Source organism: Lacerta agilis, chromosome 7, assembly GCF_009819535.1.
Source record: "Lacerta agilis isolate rLacAgi1 chromosome 7, rLacAgi1.pri, whole genome shotgun sequence".
In the NCBI taxonomy this organism is placed as follows: domain Eukaryota; kingdom Metazoa; phylum Chordata; class Lepidosauria; order Squamata; family Lacertidae; genus Lacerta; species Lacerta agilis.
The window spans coordinates 45,916,780-45,944,004 of NC_046318.1; the positions used below are offsets into that span (position 1 = coordinate 45,916,780).

General features: G+C 42.6%; 1 protein-coding gene across 2 annotated transcripts; it reads left to right on the forward strand.

Moving 5' to 3' along the window:
* Nucleotides 1-383: 383 nt before the first annotated feature.
* On the forward strand, nt 384-26,854 carry MEP1B (meprin A subunit beta). 2 transcript variants are annotated; one of them, XM_033155106.1, is made up of 15 exons: nt 384-485; nt 3,021-3,039; nt 4,264-4,314; nt 4,417-4,463; nt 6,948-7,026; nt 9,030-9,147; nt 14,361-14,539; nt 15,279-15,497; nt 18,078-18,230; nt 19,737-19,952; nt 20,755-21,201; nt 22,708-22,872; nt 23,874-24,006; nt 24,841-25,042; nt 26,731-26,854. In XM_033155106.1, exons 1-15 carry the CDS (start codon nt 423-425, stop codon nt 26,743-26,745), a joined length of 2,106 nt encoding a protein of 701 aa, XP_033010997.1. In that variant the 5' UTR covers nt 384-422; the 3' UTR covers nt 26,746-26,854. The 2 variants fall into 2 exon arrangements, with proteins under 2 accessions (XP_033010997.1, XP_033010998.1); XM_033155107.1 differs by having other exon boundaries at nt 4,417-4,458; nt 6,946-7,026.
* The last annotated feature ends 371 nt before the right edge of the window (nt 26,855-27,225 follow it).

A 27,225-nucleotide genomic window follows, 5' to 3' on the forward strand; every position in this document is an offset into this window, starting at 1 on the left:
GTACTGTGTCCAAAATTCTGTCAGCATAAGCATTTCAGCTTCCCAAATGGAATGATCCCTGCTCTCCTTCCCCTAAATGTTCTGGGGTTTCCCCCCAAAACAAGCTGAATGTGGCTGTGCAAATAACTGAGTCTTTGTCTAGGTTCATCATGAAGATAGCTCATTTGAGACATCACATTTGGTTACTTCCAACATCTTTATCCAATGAGAAGTATATAAAGATAGAAGAAGACCAATCAACAGTCGTTTTCTTCTGGCACTGATGTTCCATGAAAAAGTTGAAATGCCCTCTTGCTTCATTCTGTAAAAAGGTATATATCAAACACCTGCAATACAAAGGTCAAAGTTTTCATTTATGATGGCACTCTAGATATAAATGCACAAAAATTAAAAGATTACAGCTCTTACTGAAGTTGTACATCATGGATTTGTGGCTATTTCATGTGCTGCTGAGCGGGGTTATTCTGCAGATAGTTTGCTGTCTGGTAAGACAATAAAAAGCATACTTTAATTCTTAAAGGATTAGGGTGAATTAGCACATTTGATTTTAATGTGCACATTTTTTTTTTTAAAAAAATGCCAATAGTTTCTGTAAATCGGGGCCGGGGGTCATAATTATCGGGATTGCAGTGGGGAGGGAGAGTTTAATCATTTCCTCCTTGGCTGTGGTTCTGACAAAAATCACTCTTTTGAAGTTAACTTCTACCCAAGATTGCCTGCTTCTTCCTCCCTTCACTTCTGGTGCAGCCACAAGGATGAGATCAGAAGCTTTTACTTCCAATTTATACAACAGTTTAGCATTGTGTCTTAACCTAAACTGTGGTTAATTTTATCTATGCCAGAAAAGAAGGGGGACGTGCATGAGCCAGGGCCGGTGCGTCCATTTAGGCGAACTAGGCAATTGCCTAGGGCGCCAAAATGGAGGGGGCACTGGCCAGCCTGCCCCGCCGCTCCCCGCTGCCACAAAATCGGGCTTCTCCGCCCCCTCCGCAAGCGGCAGAGTGCCGGTGGAGGGGGGAGCAGCCCGAAATCGGGCTTCTCCGCCCCCTCCGCCAGCGGCAGAGTGCCGGGGGAGGGGGGAGCAGCCCGAAAACGGGCTTCCCGGCCCCTCCGCCAGCGGCAGAGTGCCGGGGGAGGGGGGAGCAGCCCGAAATCGGGCTTCTCCGCCCCCTCCGCCGCCACCTGCAGAGCAGTGGGGCTGGGCAGCAGCCGCTTAGCGTCTCCTGCCCAGCACCGCTGCTTTGGGGCGAACTGCGAGGGAGGGCTCTGTTTCCCTCCCTCGCAGTTTGCTTTGGAGCAGCAGGGCTGTGCAGGAGACGCTTAGCTCCTGCCTAGCCCCGCTGCTTTGGGGCAAGCGGCGAGGGAGGGCTCCGTCTGAGCCGCTTTCCCTCTGCCCACCCCACAGAGAGCCTGGGAGAAGGGAGATGTGGTTGCCCCTACGAGAGGTGGTGACGTGATCAGCGCCCCAAAAGCGCTCCTTTTGGGGCACTCATCCTGCCACCGCCTCTCGCAAGAGCAAGCTTCCTTCTCCCCCTCTCTCTTTTCCCTCCTTCCCTCACTCCTCCCTCTCTTTCACCCCTTCCTTCCTTGTCACTCACTCACTCACTCACTCACTCACTCACTCACTCACTCCTTCCTTCCTTCCTTCCTTCCTTCTCCCCCCTCTCTCACCCTTCCACCCTTCCTTCCTTCCTTCAATTGGGGGGGGGGGCGCCAGAAGGTGATCTCGCCTAGGGCGCAAAAAACCCTAGCACCGGCCCTGGCATGAGCCTAGGGGCAGGTTATGTTGGTTCCCATCACAGAAAATGCAGCCTCTGTCTCTGTGTGTTCTGTCCCCTATTTTAGAGTAATTGTTTTATATATTTATCAAAAGCTGAAACAATTTAAAATGTTTTCAAAGTGTAATTATACAAAACAAAAAAACAAGAAGCTTGCATTGTTATAAGTTGTTAATGAATAAATACAGTGGTACTTTGCTAGACGAAAAACTCGCTAGACGAAAAACTCGCTAGACAAAAGGCATTCGCTAGCGGAAGGCTGACTCGCAAGACGAATTTTCCTATGGGCTTGCCTCGCAAGACGAAAAAATTTCACGATCCCCCCCCCCCGTCAAACAGCTCTTCCCCCTTGGTGCTTCGCAAGACGAAATTTTCGCTATACGACAGCACTCGCAGAACGAATTAATTTCGTCTTGCGAGGCACCACTGTATCTGAAATAACATTTGTACCATAGTGTTATTTCTACTTGTATCCTCCCACTTACTGTAATGCTGTGTGTTCTAATATAACAAGCTGTGGCTAAACTGTATGGTCCAAGAGGCTAGTATAAACCACAGTGTTATATCCATAGAACAACATGATAGACATATGGCACACCAGCTATTTAAATATCCTTATTATGAAGTGTGGGTAATGAATATATTTTAATGATCCAGTATTCTCATATATGCTAGGCTATGTATAATATCCCAGTATCCTAGTGACCAATATTTAATTTTGTTTAAACACCTAATCCAGGCTCCACTGGTTTTCTTGAACTGAGGCCTGGGAAATGATGCTGTGTCTTTTTTGCACCTCCATATGCACACCATTCTGTTGTTTTGTACAACACTAGTTCCTCCTACTTTCCAGTTGTGCAATTGTAGGATTATGGAAAAAGAAATTCTCTTAAACTATTCTGTGATAGAATGAGTATTAGGGATTTTAATCCCAGCTCCACACTATTGCTAAGCACACCATCAGGAATATCACCACAGTTTCTAGTATATAAATATATCAACAAGTGAAAGCAACGGTTAACCAATATTTTTAAAATACAGCAAGAAATGGGGTTTAGTCCCATGTCTCAGGTAGAACATGTTTTCATATATGTACAGACAATCATATTATAGGTGAATAATATTGCAGTGAATTTGACTTTAAACTTTTGATGCAAAACAATGAATTTGGCTGATGGCTGCACTGTAATCTACAAAGAACAGATTGTACATGTGACTGTTTTCTCCTTTCTTTTATTCTAGCCTGTTCAAGAACTACAGGGTGAGTTCTATTTTGTATCTTACTAATTGTTACAAAATAGGGGCAGCAAAAGCAGCTGCTCATGAACACAGCAGACACAAATGCTGATTTTATAATTATGGTTAGCACATTGACATTCTGATCCTAAGCGTATTTACTTGGAAATTAAGTACCATTGAGTTGAGTGGAACTTGCCTCTGAACAGGCATGCTTCTAGAACAATACAGAGGTAGGGAGAACCAAAGGTGTGCACTGACCAGATGGAAGGTGGTGTCTGTTTTTCCTCCTCTGCCCTCCCCTCACCCCAGTTCCAGGAGCTTTCCTTCTGAACAACTTTTGCCCTTCCATTTATCACCGTGGAGGGGCTACATCAGTTCCAGGACTGGTGTGGTTTTTCCCTGGTTCCAGAGTTGTGTTGGGGGAACAGAAAGTATTAGGATCTGGCAAAACCAAAACCTCTCCTAGCATGATTTGCGCATGCTTCCTTTTTGACCTCTTTGCATTGGGGCTCTATTGGGGGGGGGGGAACCCTGGCTATGCATCTTTCTGCAGCCTCATGGAGGAGGCTTACAGGGTCTGATTTCCCTTTCTGTGGAAGGACCTCTCTCTCCACCTGTGGAGAGGGACAGTCACAGAAAAGTATGGCCTCTAGGATGCAGGACCATAATGTGGGGGGAGGCTACCAGGGCAATAGCCCCAGGCACATTGTTTTAGGAGGTGTTGCGCATTTGGATCCTCACACTACCCTGTCAGTCCTGTGCCGCTTTTTGTGAGGGTAGGATCAGATCTGAATGATTCACAGGGCAAATCATGCAGATCGGATCCCAGCCTCGTAAGGCAGCACAGGGCTGGCTGGGCGGCATGGGCAGGAAGCCATGTGGCCTTCAATCCCAGTCTCGCCCTCGCTTTGCGAAGCTGGGATCAAAGGGCGCATGGCTGCTGCATCCTTCTCACGTCACCCTGCCAGCCTCGAGCTGCTTTATGAGGCTGGGATGACCCAAGGGCTGTGTTGGCCAGCTGGGCTCCTCTCTGCGTAGGCGGGCAGGTGGTGCAGCGCAGCCTGCTTGGCTCTGGTGGGGGGGCTTGCTCTGGTGGCGGTGGTGGCAAGGACTGGGATGGCGTGGTGGGCTCCGTTGACCTCTGCACCCCGCTATGCCACTGCTAGGATGCCCTGCAGCCTGCTTGTAATGGATAAAATATAATGGCTATAATTATAACTAGCTCTGTTTTCTTTTTGTTTTTCAGAAAGAAATGAAGACAGTGGAATAGATCAAGATATCTTCGATATCAATGAAGGTTTTTTCAGCCTAATGTTTTAATTATTATTGTTTTTTATAATAGCGTGTGTATGTGATCATGGATTAAAATGCACTAACCTGCCGTGGGTTTCTTTTTTAGCACTGGGACTGAACTTGTTCGAGGGTGATATCAAACTTGATGATGAGGTGAGTTGAAATGACAAGCAGCAGTATAAATGACTGCTAACTTGGGAATGATGAGCCCATGCTTCCCTATTGTAAAAAGGTGATAGGATTTTGCCCTAGTCCGAGATCTTCCCTTGCTTCACAGCTTCCTTATGAAGAAGCTCCTGGCTGTTTTTGTAAAGCCCGCCTTTCACTGCAGGCCCTTTGAAGATTCCCATCCTTCTACTCCTCACACTTTATTATTTTCGGTGTCTTGCCGATGGAGACTGCTACACCTTTAGCATTGCACTACACCAGGCAGTTGAAAGGAAGGGTGAGATGGGCATAAAGGTCACATCAGTCCAGTGGCTGGGAAAGTTGGACCTTGAGGTTGAGGCGGGAGCTTCCTCCTCCATGTGACGCCTAAGGCTACAGGAGCTCCATCCAAGTGAGGAGCTATTAACCCTGTTTATTAGCTGTAAATGTTTTCTTTATGAAGCTATAACTGGAAGTGTCTGGAGAGGAATTAATATAGAATGTCTGAGATAATAAAAGAGGAAAGAGTACTGTAAAAATGTAGAAGCATGACACAGACTATAATCAATTCAGCCATTAGGTTACCATTATTAGCATTTTAATTTCCCTCGCATTGAGATAGATGCCAGTACAATGCTGAAAGCAAAAATGCTAACCCTATGCAGACCAGTGGATGGGAGAGGCGTGTGTGTGTGTGTGTCAGTCAGTGTCATTTACAGCCTGTACATCTCATCCAATCTTATGCTGATAGTTCAATTAAATTCAATGATTAGACCACTGTATTTAACAGGCTTGTATGGTCAGAAGATTCCAAAGAAAGTTATAACCCTGTAGTTAAGTGTCATGGAAAGTTAGGATGCAGCAGATTAAATTGTGGTTCCATTCTTGATTTTTGTTTCACATAGAACCCCTCCCTCCTTCCCTCCCTTCTCAGTTTAGATGATCTTTGTTTCACCATGCCCAGGCAGACACACCACTGCCTCAGTGTTTCAGGGAAGACCGTATAAACCAGGGGTCCCCAAACTAAGGCCCAGGGGCTGGATGTGGCCCAATTGCCTTCTCAATCCGGCCCACGGACGGTCCGGGAATCAGCATGTTTTAACATGAGCAGAATGTGTCCTTTTATTTAAAATGCATCTCTGGGTTATTTGTGGGGCCTGCCTGGTGTTTTTACATGAGTAGAATGTGTGCTTTTATTTAAAATGCATCTCTGGGTTATTTGTGGGGCATAGGAATTCATTCATATTTTTTTTCAAAATATAGTCCGGCCCCCCACAAGGTCTGAGGGATGGTGGACCGGCCCCCTGCTGAAAAAGTTTGCTGACCCCTGGTATAAACAAACACCCATGCCTTTTATTAATGGTCTCCTGTCTCTGGCTGGAGTTAGATAGCAATGCTCCCTGGAGTCGTATGTTGCAACTACAAGTGGGTACAGCCCCCCCCCCTGATTCCAGCTATTCTAAAAATGAATCCTCTGCAGCATGTGAGATAAGACCTGCCTTCCTATTACACCAGCTTGGGCAAGAACTATGATTTAAAACAAACATATTGTCCTTTTCTCAATTCTGTGTTCTTTATGTTAATAAATCTAAGTTTTTTATTTATTAACTAACTGGTATGATCTGATCCAAGAGAATTTAGAATGTTTCTTACTCCCTGTGATTACTTTGGTACTCTTCCAAGTTAACAGCAAATACTGACGACCCTCCAGGGGAATTTGATGCAGGGAGACTAGAAGATGGCAGTGACTTGTTGCCCCAGTTAAATCTTACACCTCTTTTGTAATACTTAATAGCCCTACTGCTCTGATAACGTAGCATGTGGCAGCAGCTGTTGACTCTTTGTAGGGTGAATTTAGTCCCAGAGAAAAACTGGAGCAATGAACCCCTATTTAATTTGGCATATCAAGCGATGATGTATGGGATGTGAGGTTGAGGGTCTTCCAAAAGACCTCTGGGATGTCACAATCAAGCATCTAAAGAAACTGATTTCATGCCTATGACTAATATACTTTTTCAAGGATTGCCAGTGAGAAACCCTGTGAGCTTTGCCCTTGACTACTTGAGTAAGATCAGGTGTTTTTTACTGCAACAGAAATTGTACCATGCGGAAGGCACACATTTGAATGCAAATACCTTTTGGTAATAGCTATAAGGAACATAAAGATTGTGTGTGTGTGTCTGTGTTTTCACTTGGGTGCGTGACTTTCTGAAATGTTGCATCCTGTGCTTGAGTCTTGAGTCTACATTTGTAAAGAAATCCCAAGGGTGCACAGAATATTCAGTCTTGCATATGGCTGCAACTCCATGCCACTGAGGCACTTCCAACAGACCAGCCCCAATTATCCAATCCCAGTGTGCAAGAACAATGAGGAACTGGGTGCACCATACTGCAGGTGCCTAGAGAGCAAAAGTCTGAACTCAGTGGAGTCACAATGCCAACTCTTGTGCTTTCTTTCTCTGAATTTCTTGTATTTGCCTTCCTTTTCAGAGACCAGAACGTAACTCCATTATTGGCAACGAATATCGATGGCCTCACACCATTCCATATGTCCTTGAGGACAGCCTAGGTACGGCAGTTAATTTCTTAATTTCACTTGTTGCAGAAGCAGTCTTCAGTATGAACATTTGTTCTTTTATTCAATATTAATTTCGGTGGTATATTTGCCAAGATTTGGGGTAAAAGGCGTACTTCATATGAACAAATGGGATATAATTTCTTAAACTTTGATTTTTACCAACAATCCTTAAAAGTATATTACAAAACCCACCTTTCAATACAGCAATATGGAGAAAAATAAACTTCAACATTTGATAAACATGCAAGCTCAACTTGTAAATAAAACCAGCTAGGCCTGTATGTGGAAGGTAACAGCGCTATCCAGGAATTCCAAAAAGTTTGGATCTTGTCATAAAATACACCTGGTTTAGTCAAACCTTGGACAGATATAATTTGATTTGTTACCTTCTTTCATTATAAGCAATATGCCATGAGTCGGCAAAGTAGTTATGAGTTTTCTATCAGATTTTTATGGGTTTTCAGAAGAGATAACTCCTCCAGATTCTCTTCTTATAGCCTGGAGGAGGACTACTACTACTACTGCTAGTAGTAGTAGTAATAATAATAATAATAATAATAATAATAATAATAATAATAATAATAATATATTATTTCTACCCTGCCCATCTGGCTGGGTTTCCCACATTAAAACACCAGTCATTAAAAGCTTCCCTAAACATGGCTGCCTTCAGATGTCTTCTAAGATAGTGAGATAGTTGTTTATTTCTTTGACATTTGATGGGAGGGTGTTCCACAGGCCGGGCGCCACTACCGAGAAGGCCCTCTGCCTGGTTCCCTGTAACTTCGCTTCTCACAGTGAGGGAACCGCCAGAAGGTCCTTGGCACTGGACCTCAGTGTCCGGGTTGAATGATGGGGGTGGAGATGCTCCTTCAGGTATACAGGGCTGAGGCTGTTTAGGGCTTTAAAGGTCAGCACTAACAGTTTGAATTGTGCTTGGAAATGTACTGGGAGCCAATGTAGGTCTTTCAGGACCGGTGTTATATGGTCTCGGTGGCCACTCCCAGTCACCAGTCTAGCTGCCGCATTCTGGATTAGTTGCAGTTTCTGGGTCACCTTCAAAGGTAGCCCCACGTAGAGCCCCACCAAGAACAACAGAACGATGCATACTTTGAAACATAGACTTGCAAAAGCACAGAAACACAAAGAGTTGAAATTGGGCTCTGTAAGCATCTTAGGGTTCTGGCCAGGACCCTAGAGGTCAGATGTGCAAGCAGTGGGCTTGGGATGACTGCTTGAATGTTTAAGCTATGCCTCATTAAGCTCAGCCTGTACACAAACAGGAGTATAAATATTACACTCCAATATTATGACTTACCAGTAAGCTTCTAGTGGCCTCCTTCTAAAAGAAACCAAGCCTTAGTGAAAGTTGCAGTGTCTTAGCTGCTCTGAGATTTGGGATGAGGGCAGCAATGCAAAGAAATAGAGGCAAAAGATTGCCCAACTTCCAAATTTACAACAAACTCCACTCATGCTGCATCTAGTAATAAAGTAATTCTGTCGTTATCTTGCAGGTTCTCTCAGACTCAGAAGTGCCAATTCAGGATTAACAGTGAAGATCTGGTTGCTTATCACTTTATAAGATGCTGCAGCCAGATTGGTGACCAGAGCCAGTTACAGGAAGAGCAGAAACTCAGTGTTAAAACAGCTCTACTGGATTCCAGTCCATTTCTGAGTATAATGGCTTGGAAAATAGAACTAGCTGCTTACTGGTAGCTTGAAGGCTTGTAGCAAATCAACAGTCCAAGAAAGCAAAAGAGAAATTTGTAGAGCAAATTGGGTTACTTCTAAAGTAGTTATTTATAGTCCACTTTCCTATGCTAAAGGCATACTTGAAAAGGCTTTAATAATTCTCCCAACAATTTAAATTATATTAGTCTACCAAATTTATACTCATTAGTACTAATAGCAGAGTTTCCAGTTGCTATGTGGAGGGTTAGCTGAAAGGGCATTACTTTAGGTGAGCGATAACCAATTCTTTGTTTTTCTTCCAGATATGAATGCAAAGGGGCTGATCCTCAATGCATTTGAACAGTATCGCCTAAAATCCTGTATTGATTTCAAACCCTGGGAAGGCGAAGCAAATTACATATCTGTCATCAAAGGGAGTGGGTAAGAGAAATCCTTTTAAGTAATGTTTCTTTCTTTTTCATAGTCTCTGTACAGTCTCACATATGTGATCTGTGCCTGTCAGTGGAGGCTGGCTCATTAGGGCAAATGGGGCACTGCCCCACCAACTCCCAATACCCTCTCAGTTGGCCCTCACCCACCTTCTTACATAGATCAGGCCAGGGGCTGGAATGGCTTGTCAGCTTCCTCAGTTACAGCGTTGCCCTTGTAGAATTCAACAGATAGGAGGAGGATGGGGGCAAAAGTAACATTAGGTGGTTTTGCCTCTCAATGGCTCTGGTTCCACCTACTGTTGGTCTCCCTTCCTTCTGCCCTACCTAGTCCCAATGGACACCAGCCATTACTGGTAAAGACATGCTTGAGCTTTAGTTAGGGAGCTAGTGCTCAGCCCTCCCAGGCCGAAGGGGAAAGGTCTGGTGTATGCATGCCCTCCAAAGTGGGATGAGCATGTATTCAGTTCAAAACCCTCTGATATAAGGATGCATCTAATATGGATACTTCGGTTAAGTCGACCACCTAATGGCTAACACACACCAAGCAATTTTTCTATCATTGACACACATTCTTCTTCACCATTGTATGCAAGATTCACTTCCCAGAGGGCATATCCATTTGCATTGCTATCTCCACTGAAGTGAATGGGCAGATGGAAGCTCAGGGTGCATATGAAACCTCTCACACTTAAAAGATGTCGGTGGACTCAGGCAGCACTCTTTTTTTCATAATATTCTGAAACTCAATGGGTCAAAGTAAATTAGGACAAACCACCAACCAGCTGTATTTAATTACAGGCAGCACCCCACTTATGCGGGAGGCGTGTTCCAAGGCACCACACATATCGGTGAAATCACATATAATTGAAACCCATTGAAAAAGCCTGCAAACATGTACAAAAATTGGAAGCCTGCAAATACCCTGTTCTGGCCCCGCCTCTGCCCCACCCTCATTCCGCCCTTTTAGTGATGTTTCAGTGGTGTCTTTATGACATTTCCAGATCTCTTCTGGGTTTGGCGTGAGGCGCATACACATTCACACACAAATTGAATGCTTGTAGATGGGGGGCTGCCTGTATGAATTTGTGATCTGTAAGCTCTTTTTAGTTAATGTTTTGTGATTAAAACACATGTCACAAATGTGATGAACCTAGGAAGCTGCCTTGTACCAACTAGTCTGGGGTTGGTTTGTCTAGCTCAGTGTTGTCTACAATGACAGCTGGTGGTTTTCCAAGGACTCAGAATGGAATTTTCCTCATCCTTCTTTGGAGATGCCAGGGATTGTACTTGCGACCTTCTGCATGCAAAGCAGTTGCTCCACCACTGAACTTTCTTTACAAAATTATAATCATTATTTTAACCAACATTTTGACTTGTGGTATCATCACAAAACCATTATAATGCCAGGATTTTCTGGACTTAGTCAAATCCACCCTTACTTATCCTATTTTCTCCAAGACTCTGTAGGTGCTGACCTGAGCTTTTAAAACTGTGTTTATCTACAGAGATGTTTATCAGGTTGAGTCACAACTCTGGGTTTATGAGCCTGAACGTTGGTGCAACATTCATTCATTGTGGCATTGTGCTGATAAGAGTATTTTGTACATCCCATTTGAAGTAGTTATATGGCCTCCAGACTGTCAATATTTTGTGGTAGGGATTCAAGCGCATACTGGAAATTTAGGTTTGCCCAATTAAAGGGGATTTATGCAGCAAGCCTAGTTAGAAAAAACAACAACAGTTATTTTGTGTGATGGGAAAATGCACTGAAAAGTGAGATGAACAAATGAATAACTGGAAGATGTATAAGCAGTGCACAGAAAATCAGCTTCGATGCTCATTGTTGTATAACTTCCCTGCAAGCAACGCAGAAGGAATAACCAATTAAAGACAGTCATAGTATAACCTCTGCACAAGCAAGCAAATTAGGTTGAATGCTCAATAAACAGGTCACCTGGATGCGTCTTTGATTTATACTGCAAACCTTAGCCTTGGATTACATTAGAGCAGGCATGTCCAACAGGTAGATCATGATCTACCAGTAGATCACTGGACGTCTGTGGTAGATCACCGGCAGATCAGTGGCTCCCTCCAAAGAAGCTAAAAAACTTTGGCTCCCCTAAAAAAAGCTCAACATCTTTGCCCTGCACCCCTAAAATGACTTGAACCACCAAAAACAGGACTTTCCTTCCTAAAAAAAAAAGCTCAGTGTTGCTTTTCTCTTCCCTAAAGAAGAAGCTCAACAACTTTTACGTGAACCCCCCCAAAACAAGGCATTCCTTCCTAAAAAAAGCTCAACAACTTTGACTTGAACACCCCCAAAAGGGGGTAGATCACCGCCAGTTTTTAACTCTGTGAGTAGATCACAGTCACTTGGAAGTTAGCCACCCCTGCATTAGAGGATAAAAGTAAGGAACCAATGAAGTGATTTGTGTTGAGTCAGGGCAGCTCTTAAGTCTCAGTATGTTTCTTTCTTCTGCTGGGATCATATTTACTTTAACATTTGAGAGGCTGCTTATTCATCTTGTCTGCTCTTGGAATTTGTCTTCCTTCCAACCAGAAGTTCCTTGTCATCTCTCAGAATGCTGAACGAGAGTAGACTGTTTTATAGATTTATAAATAACATTTATCCAGAATTCTGTTTTCTATGAAGTGCTGTATGTTCTTGCTTTTTATGGTGGCTTGTTAGCAACAGTGATAAACTGGTGATAAAAGTTATTTACCCAACCAATATGAATTTATAGTCTGCAGAAATGGCTGCATGAAATACTTAAAAAAAACTATTCTACTCTCATTGCCTTGCGAAATCACAGTTTTCAATGCCCATTTGTTAAAGGACTGTTTGACCAATCAAAGGTGATAAACTGTTTAAGATTTGGCTGAACTTCAAACATTATTTTTTTTTGGCAACTCTGAAAAGCAATAAAACATGTATTTCAGTTTGGGCCCTGAGTTCAAAGTTCAGAGTTTGTCAGATTCTGAGAACTGAATCAGCTGAGATAAAAGATCATGAACTTCCTGTAAGTTTTTCTGAAAGGTTATTGCAGGATATGGAGGCTGATCTATTTAAACCTTCTGCATTGGCTCTCTGTGAGAGAAACAAAGCCTGGAGAACAGCATTCCCATTTGCTCACTGATCTCTCTGGTGGTTGATCCTCATCGCAATTCATTTGTGTGTATTCTGGGTTTTGGATCCACTTACATTTCTGAATGGCGTAGTAAAACTGAAGATGTTGTATGGCAGACATGCATAGTTGGTTGCCATGTGTGCTTACTGTGTGACTACTTGGAACACTCCTAAAAGTGACCATGTGTTTACTTTCAACATCCTGTTCCATCCCAGAGCTTTTCTACGCATAATTCAAAGGACATTCTGGCTGTATTGTAGGCATTCTGCAGATGCTGAGTTGATTTTAATGCTAGTCTTATGCAGAGCAGACCCACTGAAATTAATGGGTTGGGTACAACCCAGTGAATCTGGCTTATATGTCAGAAGTCAGTATTGCCTGGTACCTGCCATATCTTTAGTTGCTTCCTCACTCTCATCTCCTGAAGTCTGCTTCTCTTTGCTGCCATGGCCTGTTCTTCTGCCCAGAGATAGGAGCAAGAGGACCCCACTTTGCCTTTTCCCTCTAGAGATGGCCTTGCAGATTAAGCCCAGAGGAAGAAGGAAAGTGAATGGGCAGCAGTGACTGTGGCAAAGAGGAGAAGGGCTCGTTGCAGGAGGAGGCACTGAAGACATCTTGTTTAAGGCCTTCCCAAAACCTAGAGCTGGCAAATCACTGAATGAATAAAGTTTCAAGACATACAATATTGTTAAACACACCCTGATTTCCAAGTTTTGAAAGATGTAAGGGGTGCCAGAACATACCCAGTACTTCAGGTTTGGTAATGAAGGTCACTGGATTATCTTTGCGGTAGTGTTATTCACACACATACACTAGATAAGCATAAAATGAAAGGGCTCACAACATTAGCATCTCAGCATATTTTGCTTTCGCATCTGTTTCTAGATGCTTTCAGCACAGAGAGCATGTCAAGCCTCTTCCCAAGTCTAGCTCACTATGAGACAAGACTGGTTCTCCTAGACCCACCAATCATCACCGCATCTCCAGCCATTGGGGGTGGGGGGCTGTTCCCCTCTAGGAACATCACTAGCTTGTCATTTCTACAGCAACACACTTACACTTGACCAACCCTTTAGTTGTGCAAAGAGATTACAAACTTGGCTAGCCCCAATCACTTAATAAAGGAACTTGTTTGACCATTTCAGTCAGTCCTTCTGCTATAGAATCACATTTTACAGATGTAAAACCACAGGCCTTGTTCCCCTCTAGGAACATCACTAGCTTGTCATTTCTACAGCAACACACTTACACTTGACCAACCCTTTAGTTGTGCAAAGAGATTACAAACTTGGCTAGCCCCAATCACTTAATAAAGGAACTTGTTTGACCATTTCAGTCAGTCCTTCTGCTATAGAATCACATTTTACAGATGTAAAACCACAGGCCTTGAGGGGTCCAGAATATGTCATCTAGACCAAACCCCCAGTTCTAAAACCATATAATCATATAAAATTCATAAGAGGCTTTTCACGCCAAAAGCTTTACTAGATACATACAGGTAGTCATAAACAAAGACACAGCTTAAGGCCTTACAGTGCAGATGGGAATTTATGCCATCACCATTCATGCCTTGTAGAGCAAATGGAAGGTGTTTCAGATCTCTCTCTAAACTCTCTAAGTACAGGTGTGCATCTTCTTTGGTCTGTATGCACAGTACCCTATCCAGCATGGGAATCTGGGCAGAAGCAATATCTCTGCAAGTTCTGACTTGCAGAATTAGTGTGACCTAGTGAAAAGAGTTTCCTATGAGTGAACCCTGTGATGGATAATTAGACTAGGGCAAGACTGTATACAGCACAGATTTTGAACACTCTTGCCAGTGTGGTGTAGTGGTTAAGAGCGGTAGACTCGTTATCTGGGGAACCGGGTTCGCGTCTCCACTCCTCCACATGCAGCTGCTGGGTGACCTTGGGCTAGTCACACTTCTCTGAAGTCTCTCAGCCCCACTCACCTCACAGAGTGTTTGTTGTGGGGGAGGAAGGGAAAGGAGAATGTTAGCTGCTTTGAGACTCCTTCGGGTAGTGAAAAGCGGGATATCAAATCCAAACTCTTCTTCTTCTTCTTCTTTTGTCAGTTGCTGGTCCTCTGTGGGAAACCGCCGAAAAGGGAGGCAAGAACTCTCCATAGGAGCCAACTGTGACAGGATTGGGACGATTGAGCATGAATTCCTTCATGCACTGGGATTCTGGCATGAACAGTCACGATCTGATCGAGATGATTATGTCACAATAATGCGAGACAGAATTCAAGAGGGTAAGCTAATTTACCTTCCTTTTAATTTAAAACCATTCATAGATTTCATCTGTACAGCTTCTCATTCAACTTGAATCTCATTAAAGCTTTCTGACTTGGATGTCTAAAATGTGATGCATTGTTATATACTCCCTGCTCCTCCAAGCAGGGAAAAGTTCAAGGGGCAGTGCTGCCAGGTTGAGGCTTCCCTTTAGAATATTTGCTTTACCTCTAAATATGTGAGCAGAACAAGAGTGAAGGCAAACAGGGCTCTCCTACAGTGATCTCCCCCCGATTGCATCTTGAACGACTTCCATGCTGCACCTCCAATTTCACCATGCTCCAGCTAGAAACTCCCCCTTTTTCTTTAAAACAGGAAACTTCGGTTTCTTTGTACATGTACCTTACACCTGCCCCCTCTCCTTTTACCAAGAAGCTTGACTTATCTGGAATTCTGTGTATGTCTGCTGCATCGAGTCACTCTCATTTCTTTCTGCTTGCAAAGCATTGTAAATTGGGAACTATAACTATAATAAATAAATACTCTGTGGTTCTGTATGATATACTTGGAATTCAAAGAAGAAGCGACAGGACAGCAGGCTAAGCACATACATTATAAATTTGTTACACTGCAATGGGAGAGATACTGAAGAGTGTGCTTAAGTCTGTCACCTAAACCAGTGGGACTGAAAAGGGCTTTGCCTTTGGCTGGATTGTGATCTGTATAAGTCACCATGGTAAGTTCTTCTGCTTCTTTCAGGTAAGGAAGGAAACTTCAACAAATATGATGATAAAATATCTGACTTCCTTAATGTCCCATATGACTATAACTCTGTAATGCACTACAGTAAAAATGCCTTCAGGAACGGAGCAGAACCAACAATAGTAACAAATATACCAGCCTTCATTGATGTGATTGGACAGCGCATGGATTTCAGTGAATATGATATCCGGAAGCTGAGTCGACTCTACAATTGCAGTAAGTGTTTGAAACTCCATCATATATTTTCAACCTTCTTTGGCCATCTGTCATGGGTGCTTTAGCTGAGATTCCTGCATTGCAGTGGGTTGGACTAGATGACCCTCGGGGACCCCTTCCAACTCTACAATTCTATGGTTTGTCTGCTTAGGTTTCATTTCTGAACTTTACTTTGGGATGAATTCTGTGTTGCCCTCTTCTAATTGTTCCATCTGGGAGCCAGAAATGCTTGCGCTGGTGGAGCAATCTCTCCTCTCCTCCGCACATGTGTTGTGGAAGACATGTGTTCTCCCAACACTCCCCTGAGCCAATTTTGGGGGTACAGGGGGCACACAAGGGGAGGAGAGGGGCAAGAGTCCCCTGGTGCTAGCAGAAGTGCTTGCACAGGCTTCCACTAGCAGTGCCTGTTAGTTAAATCTGTGAATACAGTAGCTTTATAGTTGCAAATAATCCCCCCAGCATCTGATACAGGGGTGAGGAACCTCCAGCCCAAGGACCTAATTAGGCCCAGCACATGGTTCCCATTGGGTTTCCAGTGCCATTTCCCCCAAAGCACACCCACCTGTCCCACACCTGACATAATTTGTGATGTCAGGTTTGAGGAGGTGGAGAACTAGCTGCCAGAAAACAAATGGGTGCATTAGCTAACTTACCACCTCAGAAGCACAAACTGATTCCAGCTGGCTTCCTGTAAGGGCTGTAGATTGGTGGTTATGGCAAGGTGGCTGGGATTGACTGTACTCTTAGTCAGGAACTCTCTAGCGCAGGCAATGCCTACCCCTAGCAGACTGCCTGTATGTGCCACTCGGCTGATTGGTGCTTACAGCAAGCTGGCTGGGATCTGCACTTACTGCAGGCCCGAGAGTGGGATGTGCTGTAAGCATAAGTTTCCCTGTGCTTTGGTGGTTTGAATTGAAACCAGCGCTGCAAAGGATCACACCAACAAAGGATTGTTTGTTTGGGGTTGCCTGATGTGACTGAGGCTGATAAAAGGTTGTCATGCTTCTGGATTTTCCTGGACACTGTCAGCAGCAGTGTCTGGGTGGTGCTCATGGTGGCAGTGCGTTTTTGCATTTATCAAAGCGATTTTGTCCAAAAAGCTCAACAACTTCAGGCAAAACTAAAAAAAAAAGTTCAACAACTTTTCACTTTGAAATATGGCAACCCTAGCCGATAGGAATTCTAGTGCAACAATAACTGAAAGGTGCTGCACTGACCACACCTGACCCATATGGACCAATGGTCTGATTTTGCTTGAAGCAGCTTCTTCCTCAGGTAGGATGCTAAACAAAGGAAGAAGAAAAATTAAGGCTGAAAAAGCAGCATAAGTGGCCTGATGGTCATTATATGGTCAGTTGATTTTACTTACATCCAATTCAGTTAGGAATGTGGTCCACTAAAACACATGCCATAATACAGGTGTAAGTCTTTAAGGTGCCACCCGACTCTTTCATTCATATATATATATATATATATATATATATATATATATATATATATATATATATATCCCCTAAATTGCTGAGCGTGCAAAATCTGCCCTTTAAAGGTCCTTTTGATTTTCCTAGTAGTGAAAGAAGGAAACTGCTCATTCTATAAAACAAGTAAGCCAGCTTATTTATTTTATTTTAAAATGAAACTCATTTACTTCTACTTGAAGTGGTTTATGGATTCAGCTAATAGCACTGTTTGATCATAGAATAACTGAGGCTGTGTTCACACTTCCAGTTACCGTGCATTCATTGCATGTTTAGTACATACTGGGTTTTTAATCCGTGTTCACATGACAACCTGCAAAATGCGTATATATCATGTACTTTGTTATAAAATGCTACTGTTTGATGTGTTATTTCCCAAACCAGCAATTAGAGTCCTCAAGCCATTCCTAATTCATCTCTAGCCAAGGTGTGAACACCTTTGCATACTATAAAGACATCCCTGCCTCTCACCCCCCCCCCCAACAGATGTGAATCAGATACTAAAGAAGCCATGCTGGGGGGACGGGACACTGTGAAACGCACAGAAAAACAGAAACTTGACTGCATGCTAAGGCAGTGATGTGAACCCACCTTGAGTTAGAACAGAATTTGGTTCTTTTGACATTGTGGTATTTCTAACTAAGTAAGATATGAGAAGATCTGTAATTAGATTTCCCACTTAAAAAAAAAAAGTTTAACAGCAGTTGCAGGGTAAAGGTCGAGAATTGTATGGAACAATGGTCCTAGGGGAGATTAACTTTTCTCTCATGCCATTCATGCCAAAACTTTGTCTACTAAAGGTAAACCAATACCAGACAGACAGGTTTCCTCCCACAAGGCAGCTAGCAGCTGGTGGGGATATAGATTAGGAAAAAGGTGAGCTGGAAAAGGGTTTAGCCATCTCACCTGCAGGCTTCTTGGCTCTTAGACTGTATACTTCGCCGCTATTTACAGCAGCTTTTGTCTTTTAAAAGTACAAATGAGTCACAGATCTCCTGATCTAGTTGGGTCCAAACTATTTCCTGATGCAGTTGACTGAATAGTCCCACTAAAGTAAACAAACACTGTATCTGCTCTGTTTTTTTGTTTTTAATGCTGGTAGCTTCATCTTTAAGCTTTATGGAGACATGCAGTTTTGAATTTGAAAACGTGTGTGGCATGATTCAAAGTACAGAAGATAATGCTGACTGGCAGCGCATAACCCAGGTTCCTAGTGGACCACAAACGGATCACACCTATGTTGGAATCTGCCAAGGTAATGTACAGCAATTACTATTATCTCTTAGATAAGTATTTTCTGTGGATGTATCTGATCTTCATAACCTCACTGACTTGCTGATAAATTGCTATTGAATTGTTAACCAAGCCTGTTAAATAATTAGAATGTTTACCGTATTATTTCAAGTTGTATCTCTATACATGTCTGCAACCTACTTTCCCATGTTAAGGGAATTAAGCTGTTTTCAGAACTTGAATGACATAATTTGGTTCAAATGTGCTGGGGGAGCTATTTCCCACTATGACCTTGGTTCTTGTAGGAAGACAGGATGTTTGCCCCTCCCCTAGAGCTGTTCCATAAACTAGAATGTTTACCAAAATACGCTGGAGAACAACATGCATAAATGTGGGTTGAAGCCTGGATAGTGAAGTACCCTCATAAGGTACACAGGGGAGCAACAGAGGCAAGACTAGAGTTTTTCAAGAATTGGGGATTTATTTTTAAAAGTATTTGAAAACAGTAATTTAATTTTGAAAGCTGTTCTGGAGGAGAGGTGTGTGTGAAACTATGGCAGGCTAAGGAAGTTGCACAGTGATGTTTTATTTTGCATGGAAGGAGAATGGAAAAGTAGAAGTTGGAAAATTGATAAGGAAAAGGCAGCAAGGTGAAGAGGGGGTTATTCCTTTCCTTCCTGTCCTAACTGCAGGAAGGAGAAGTGGGGAATGCTTAGCATAAATCCAGAAAGAAGACTGAAAAAGACTTGCCTCTTTCCAGCAAGGCTTTGCCAGGCAGAGTCTGCTGGAACTGGGAGTGCTGAAAAAGAGTACACAAAGCAGGAATTTGTGCATATGCACTTACCACACAAGAATCAGCTACAGTTCAAAGGTGCAAGAACAGACACCCAGGTAGAAACTCTAAAACTTAGCCAGTACGTCTGCCAGCAAAACACACACAGACACACCTGTACAGGGCTCAGGAGACTCACTCAGTTCTGGGTTCCTAAGGTAACAAAGGAAGTGGATCTGTGCAAGATGGCAAATGGGTGGGGGCCATCCCCAAGTCACAGCTGGTTAGAAAGACAAAACCAGAGTTGAGAGCAGAGAGTAGAGAGTGGAGTGATGTGAGCTAGAAGCAAACCAGCAAGCTGAGAAGACAGAGAGACAGCAATGTTTGATTACTGTTTAAATCCAAGGCTGCAGCTATGGGGGAAGCAAGGCCCTCTTGTGGTGTTAATCCTGTGAATCCCTCAATCGTAGGCTCAGGTTGTATATATATGTAAATAAGCCATATATCATAAAGACACCAGAGTCTCCATTGTGCCACATTCTGAAGGAAACACGAACCCTGCGTAAGCGCCAGGAACCCTGGAATCTCCCACTGCTCAGAGATTGGGGTGATGTGCATCCATGCTTTCTCTAAAGCACACTCAAAATTTTAGGGTTCACTAGCCAACAACTAGATGGTAAAATGTTGCTTTGACTGAGGGACATTAAGCATCAACAGTTCCAGGGGGTCCCATTCTCTCCTCTTTCTCCTTGACAGAGACTGGCTACTTTATGCATTTTAACACCAGTGCTGGAAGAGTGTCAGAACGAGCGGTTTTAGAGAGCCGATTTCTATATCCCAAGAGAGGTTTCCAGTGCCTACAATTCTATTATTACAACAGCGGAAGTGGAAGTGATCAGCTGAATGTTTTAGTCAAGGAATACACTGATGCAAGCCCCAATGGTACCCAAAGGCTTGTGAAAACGATACAAGGTATGAAAGCATTATTTTTAATATGTGTATGCTCTTGTTCTAGTTAACACTGAGGTAGTAAACCTGTGCCTGCTCTGTATCACTTTAGACTGCAGGCGGGGGCTCAAATTATTGCATGCTCCTCTGTTAAAAAATAACAAAAAGTTCCTCTGTATAGAAAGATAGTGTGTCAGAGAGAAGATCAAGCCACATTCCTCCTCCCATAACATCAAGTTTTTGATGTGGAGGGATTTTTTTTAATGGAGGTCAATTAAAAAATGAGGAGTTTGAAGCTGTATAGTCCAGACACCAGTTTACTATGCTGGTGAAGACTAGGCTAGAGTTTAATATTTCACATTTGACAAGAAAAGTTCTGAGACCGCTAGTATTTTATTCCTGGTCTGGGTTCTCCATAGTATTTTTAATGGATTTCTCTTGCCCCAGCCCCACAAAAAGGAGGCTGGTATTGATCCATGGGAGTCTTGATCTGAAATTATAATGGGGCATTGTAGTGATGGATTTTTAAATTGTATTTTGAGCCTAAACTGTTAAATATATTACATTTAAAAACCAGTAGATTGAGATCCGGCCAGAAGACGGTAGGAAGTCTATCCATTTGTGAAGTAATGTTTCCTGTGACCCACCACAGGAGACAGGCTACTGTAGTCTGTGTCAGGGGAAGCAGTGAAAAGTCTTTAAGGATAGGTCCTGCATAAAACTCATGTAATTTAACCCCTTTTAAATTTCCTGGGGAATGTGGAAATCGGTTTGTGTAACATTGAAATATGTTGTCAATATAATGCACCTCATTATTTTTTTCCAGGTTCACCTGCAGGCTACTGGGAGTTACACCATGTGTCTTTAAATGTTGCAAGTAAATTCCGAGTAGTATTTGAAGGCATAAAAGGATCTGATGCATCTAATGGAGGCCTTTCCATTGATGATATCAACCTGTCAGAAACCCAGTGCCCTCACCATGTTTGGCATATAAGAAATTTCACTCAGCTGGTTTCAAGCGCTACAATATTATATAGTCCACCCTTTTACTCTCCCAAAGGGTATGCATTTCAGATTGGTTTGCTCCCCAGAGTTACCACCAGTTCATTTAATTTACACATAGATTTGCACTTGATCTCTGGTGCAAATGATGACCGGTTGCAGTGGCCTTGTGCATGGCAACAAGCTACAGTACTTCTGCTTGATCAACATCCAGACATCCGCCAACGTATGTCAAATCAAAGGAGTATAACTACAGACCCAAGCCAACTAGGTAGGTTAATACTTGGATACAAAAAACAATGTTAAAAAGGTGGGGTAGTCTTATACACAGGGGCAATCTCCCCCCATTTCCCTAATTTCGAGTCCCCCAAAATAGGGGGCGTGTTATACACGCACAAAATGGTATATAGCGGCTATCATCATTCTCCACTCTTTATTTTTTTTAAAAAATATATATGTGTTCCATAATCCTCTGGTAAACTTTTAGCCCTCTGGTCTATTTTTCTTCCCTCGTGGAATTCACATTCCTCTTTCAGCTCCATTCCTTTAGAAGAAGTAAGAATCCTTTATTTCTCCTGAGGTAGCAAAGACATGTGTGTTGACTCCTCAGTATAAATGCACTCATGGGAGTTGTAGTCTACATGTGGAGGCCATGTTGCCAGATGCCAGTAATAATAACCTCACTGGTCTAGACCTTAATGGTGACGGGTGGGGACAAGGTAAGGCAGGATTATATAAAGCCAGCATTTCCAAGCCAGTCTCTACAGTGCACTGCATTTCCTTTCACCTATATTTATCTGCAGCAGGGTGCAGTTATTGTAGGACTGAATTGTCCCTGGAAGTTGATAGCAAAAAGTTTTGTTTTTAAAACACTAAATGTGAGATATCCAGGTTTTTTTCATTTTGTTCAAAGCTAGCCAATGGTTCCTTTTGGACCTCAGTATTTGGGGGGGCCTCCACTTGCTCCTTAAAGATAAAGGACCCCTGACAGTTAAGTCCAGTTGCAGACGACTCTGGGGTTGTGGCCGAGGGAGCTGACATTTGTCCGCAGACACTTTTTCCGGGTCATGTGGCCAGCATGACTAAGCTGCTTCTGGAGAAGCCAGAGCAGCGCACAGAAACGCCGTTTACCTTCCCGCTGGAGCGGTATCTATTTATCTACTTGCACTTTGACGTGCTTTCAAACTGCTAGGTTGCTCCTTAGGATGAGATAAAAATGGCAGTAAGAGACCAATAGTGGGCAATAAGGACACTTACAGTCTATTGTTTGAATTGCTCCTGTGAGAACCAAGACAAAGCCAATTGGGTAGTGATGGCAGTGGAGGGAACCTCTGGAATAGGAAAATGAATAATGGAGATTCCAAACCTTCCCTCTCCAAATGTTTTGCAGCCTTCAGGCAGTAGACCTAGTGGGTTGGAACTGAAATGTTTTTAGAGGTTGGTAACTATTTTGTGCCACTGTGGATTCAGTGGAAACCCTCACAGCCAGTGCCCATGCAGGAGGTTATCTTTGAACTTCTTAGCATTGCCCAGGCTACATAGTTTTCCTGCCCCAGTTGGAAGTGACAGCCCAGCTTAGATAGTCATTGTGTCTTGGATGTTCACAGCCTACAAGCGTTAATTGAGCCACATTGTTTTCCTGCTTACACAAGAATCTTGAGTCATTCTTTTTCTTCTTATTTTGTTGAAAAAAGGTATATAGTTAGTATCATTTCATAATTTGCTGAACCCCCTTTCTACCAAAAATTTTAGCTTTACTATTTTCTTCTTCTTTCAGTATACGATAGACCAGATAACGTAGGAATAGTTGCTACTTTTCCTAATGGCACTGAATTCATGAGAGGTCCTGCAACTGAATTCAGTTCCTTTATAACACTTCAAAGGCTTGAAAGTCGTGAGTTTGTTAAAGAGGACAGTATTTTCATTCTTACAACAGTGGAAGGTATGTGGGTTTTGCTATGAGTGATATTGTTAGTATCAAGGATTCAGCAGAAGTAATCCCATGATAGTCAATGGGAGTCTCCCTAAAACAAATAGTTCTGCATATTTTCTTCTCTCTCACTTACAGAGTTGAGACTAGAAGGTGGGTCCTGATTTCTTATGAATCTGCTGATGGCCACTGGTTGAAATGTTTTGCAAAATGTATGCTGAGCTGCTTAGACAGGCAGTCATTTGAATATGCAGAGTTCCAACATCTGGAGGCGTTAATTTTTCCGAAAGGCAAATAGATCAACCTTTATGGCAGCTGCCATATATTGGAACCTGCAACTTTTGTAATAGTTCCCTAGTTTAACTGATATAGCTGCTCAGAGGCCTTGTTTGCATGTTTGTCAATGAACCTAGGCAAGGCTTGGACTTACACATTCAGTGTCTCCCCTCTCCTTCCCCTGAGCAGCTGTGAGAAGTTTGGAAGCTTTCACTTTTCAGTTAAGCACAGTGTTACTTCCAAGCCTCAAACTGTGGTTAACATTTACTATCCTTTATTTTAAGAAGCCAACTGCATGAACTAAGGTTTAGAGGTGGCTTTTTCTGACTAGCCATAGTTGAGACAAACAGCAGTTTAACTGGATTCAGGCATAATGTGACTAGTTTAAAATTTGAAGCTTTTCAACTCTTCCTCATGGCTGCCCCAGAGAAGGATGGAGCATATGACATTTGCTGCAACCCATTTTCATAATGCTGAACTATTATTCTGTATTACACCTTTATGTATCAAAGCAAAAATCACAGATTAACATTTATTCCAAAAAGCAGTTATACATCACTCATAGTTAGTTAATTTCAAATTATTTTATAATGGGAAAAGGATTGTTCCTTTGCCATTAAGCTTATAAACAAACTTCTGAGCCCCAAAACTAATTTGATAAAATTAGTAGCACCAAATGCTTTAGGATGTATTGGATAAGCTGCAATAATTTGTTTTTCCTCATTTATTCACCTCAGATATATCACATTTAATATCAACTCAGCCAAATTCTACAGCCATCACTCCAACTACAGTCACTAGTGTGTGTGAGGCCTATGGCTGTCAAAACGGTGGAATCTGCATTCTTGAAGAAGGGAAGCCAGTTTGCAGGTAAGCAATGTGTTCTTAAGTGTTCATTATTGTGGAATTCCTTCTAGGGAGGCATTGTGTTTACATAGGATTTTTAAAACAAAATATTGCTAAAGTGGGGGTGAAACAACCCAAGATCTTCATCTTGCAGTACTCCCACAGACATTTTAAAATGACCTTCAGTTGTGCTACATTTTGTGCACATTCCACATTTGTCACTAATAATCTGCTATGTTCCTTTAGCTGTTTTTGACAAGTAACGGTATCCAGTCCAGGTTTGTGTTTGTGGGTTTGTTGCATGGGGGTTAACTATTTTTAGGCCTCCATGCTAATCTGTTTTGGCCAGTTTCTCCCTCCATCCAGTATGGGCTTGGAAGGAATGCCTATGTATTTCCCCCCTACAATTCCCAGAAATTAGACAGGCTTTAAGCATGCTTAACTGGGTTATACACCAACAGGCAGTTCATGCCAACATAAGGAGATGCCAGGTAGGGTAGGAGATCCTAACCTCACATATATACACTAATATATGAGTGCTAATTCACCAGGAAAGATGTGCTGGGGTCATGGTGGAGAGCACATTCCATGCTCCATATTATTTAAAGCCGGACTGAACATTCCAGCTGCCAATATAAAAATGCCTTTCTGTAGTTCCATGATACTGTGTGCATTTTTGTCACTTCAGCTATGGGCATCCACAGGTTCCCCACTTCTGGGTGAAAAGGACTGTGGGCCATTTAGCTTAGAATGGGGGGGTTCCTGACCTGTGACCTTCATTCAGGGGTGGGGGTGGGGCTGCAGTGTGTTGAATTGTGTTTGAATGTGATTTGCTTTAACCGCTGCCATGCTTTGCAGATGCCCTGTAGGTGCAGATTGGTGGTATGTGGGAGAAAAATGCGAGCAGAAGGGATCCATACAGGACACAGTTGTGATAGCAGTTGCCTCGTCTCTATCTATATTTGCTGTTATGTTGATCATCACCATTGTAGCGACCAGCTGTGTTAAAAAGAAATATAGGGAAAAAATGGAAGCCAGGGAAAGCCTGGGTTTACAAAATGTAAGTATTGCACTTCCAGTGGTGCAAACTTTTAGGCGGCTTTGTAATACTGAACTGTTTTCTTGCTAGGTAAGATTGTGAGGTGCAATACTTAGCCTGCCCTCAAACTTATTCTAATTGTACAAATAAACGGAAATTTTGATGAAAGGTTGTGTGGCCTTTGCCAACGCACACAGAGGCTAACACAAGTCTGGATGCACTATCTACCGAGCCCCACTGGCTTCTGTTAGCTTATGCTGCATAGTGTGGCATTTATTTGGGCGGCTACATTTTTGACACAGCAATCCAAGTGAGGGAGGGTGAAACTGAGGCAGAAGAACAACCAGATTCACAGGGTAGAAGGTTGGGGGGGGGGAAATGTAGTTTTCCTCCCCATCTTCTCCTTTCTTTGGACTTCATTCCTATACAAACCTATGTGTAAGCTCCACTGAACTTCATTGACACCCCCCTTTTTCCTGTAAAAGGGTTTTCCTTTCCATTGGTGCAATGGAAATGAAAATTTGTTCCCCAACTGGAGTATTAGTTTTCTCTGTCACAGGAATGTGAAGGGTTTGGGATCCAAACTTGCCTCAGTGTGCACCCAAACACTTCCTGCCCTCTTTCTGCCATTGGAAATTTCCACAACTGCATTGAAGAGGCCTCTGTGGGCAGACCTCCTGGTTGGCATGTGAAGACAGAGTCACAGAATCTTGTGTGCCCTGGGCTACCCTCCCAAGGACTGCACCTTGAAAATGTGATTAAACTGTATAAGAACTATACAAGTTTCAAAGAATGAGGCTCTGGCAAACTACCTTACCAGTCCTTGAATATATTTTATCAAAGCAGCATCAAATAATTTTAGAAGTAGCAGTACATGTTTTATTGCACCCCTCGCCCCCACCAAAAGAGATTCAAAATGGCAGTTGCTCCTTCTCATTTGCAGCAATCAGCCATCTTGCCATAGAAATGTCTGTTTCTATACCCGTTTAGAAACAAAGTATACAACTTTGGATAGTTTGCTAGCAGTATGTTAGCCCAGTGTTTTTCAACCACTGTTCCGCGGCACACTAGTGTGCCGCGAAATGTTGCCTGGTGTGCCGTGGGAAAAATTGAAAAGTAATTATAAAATACTTTCTTTGTGTTTATTTGATTCCTATTCAAGAGAATTACTTTATATATAGTCAATATAGGCACAGAGTTAAATTTTTTAACATTTTCTAATGGTGGTGTGCCTCATGATTTTTTTCATGAAACAAGTGTGCCTTTGCCCAAAAAAGGTTGAAAAACACTGTGTTAGCCTACTGAAAAGCATCACCTTTTGTATTTCTCATTCTGGGTTTGCAACTCCTCTCAGATGAAACGATTCTGGGGGAAACAGCCATTATTTTGCATTAAAAACAAGACAAAGGCTATATGCCACTTCTAGGATTTAATTGAAATAAATTACTCTTCCATTGAAATTTAAAAAGAAGCTGTGACTTTTTCTGGCCAAAAATTATGCACAGGAACTCCAATTTGAGACCCCCATTTCCCATCTAAGAGAACGGAGAAGCAAGATAAACTTACGCCGGCAAATATTAACCTGAGCTTGATTCATGCTATGTGTTCAATATACTATGTTGTATGCAGCATAGCCACATTTATTTTGCAATTACTATAATTGTACTCTGTCCAATTGATTTAGAAGATGCCTTTTCCTCTCTTGACAGAAAACACCCCTCTGAAGATAGTGAAAGTTTGGAAACCAAAATGGATGGCCTCACTTGAACACCTCATTCATAACTTCATGTCCAGCACAGTTTCTTCTTTGCCAACCGACATTTTACTTACAGGGAAAAGGGGAAAGGAAATTATTTGTGTGTGAATTTAAATCAATGCAAAAAAGAAAGCGGCTAAAAGTGATATTTTAAATTTTGAGATGGTGCAAGTTTAAGGATTTCTCTATTTCCACCACATAATTTATGAAACGAAACTGGGAGGTTTCCCTTCTGTATAAACAATATGGACCCAGAGGGAAGACATGTGTCTTAATTTTTTTCAGAGGGGTTTCATTTGCAGGTGGTTCCCCTCCAGAATCTTTAAAAGGCTTTTTAAACATCTGAGTTCAAAAAATTGTTTGGGGATTTGGCATGATAGCATTTCAAGGGGGAAAGTGGGTGGAAAATCACATATGCTTCAGTGGTAGCCCTTTTCTGAAAAACTCA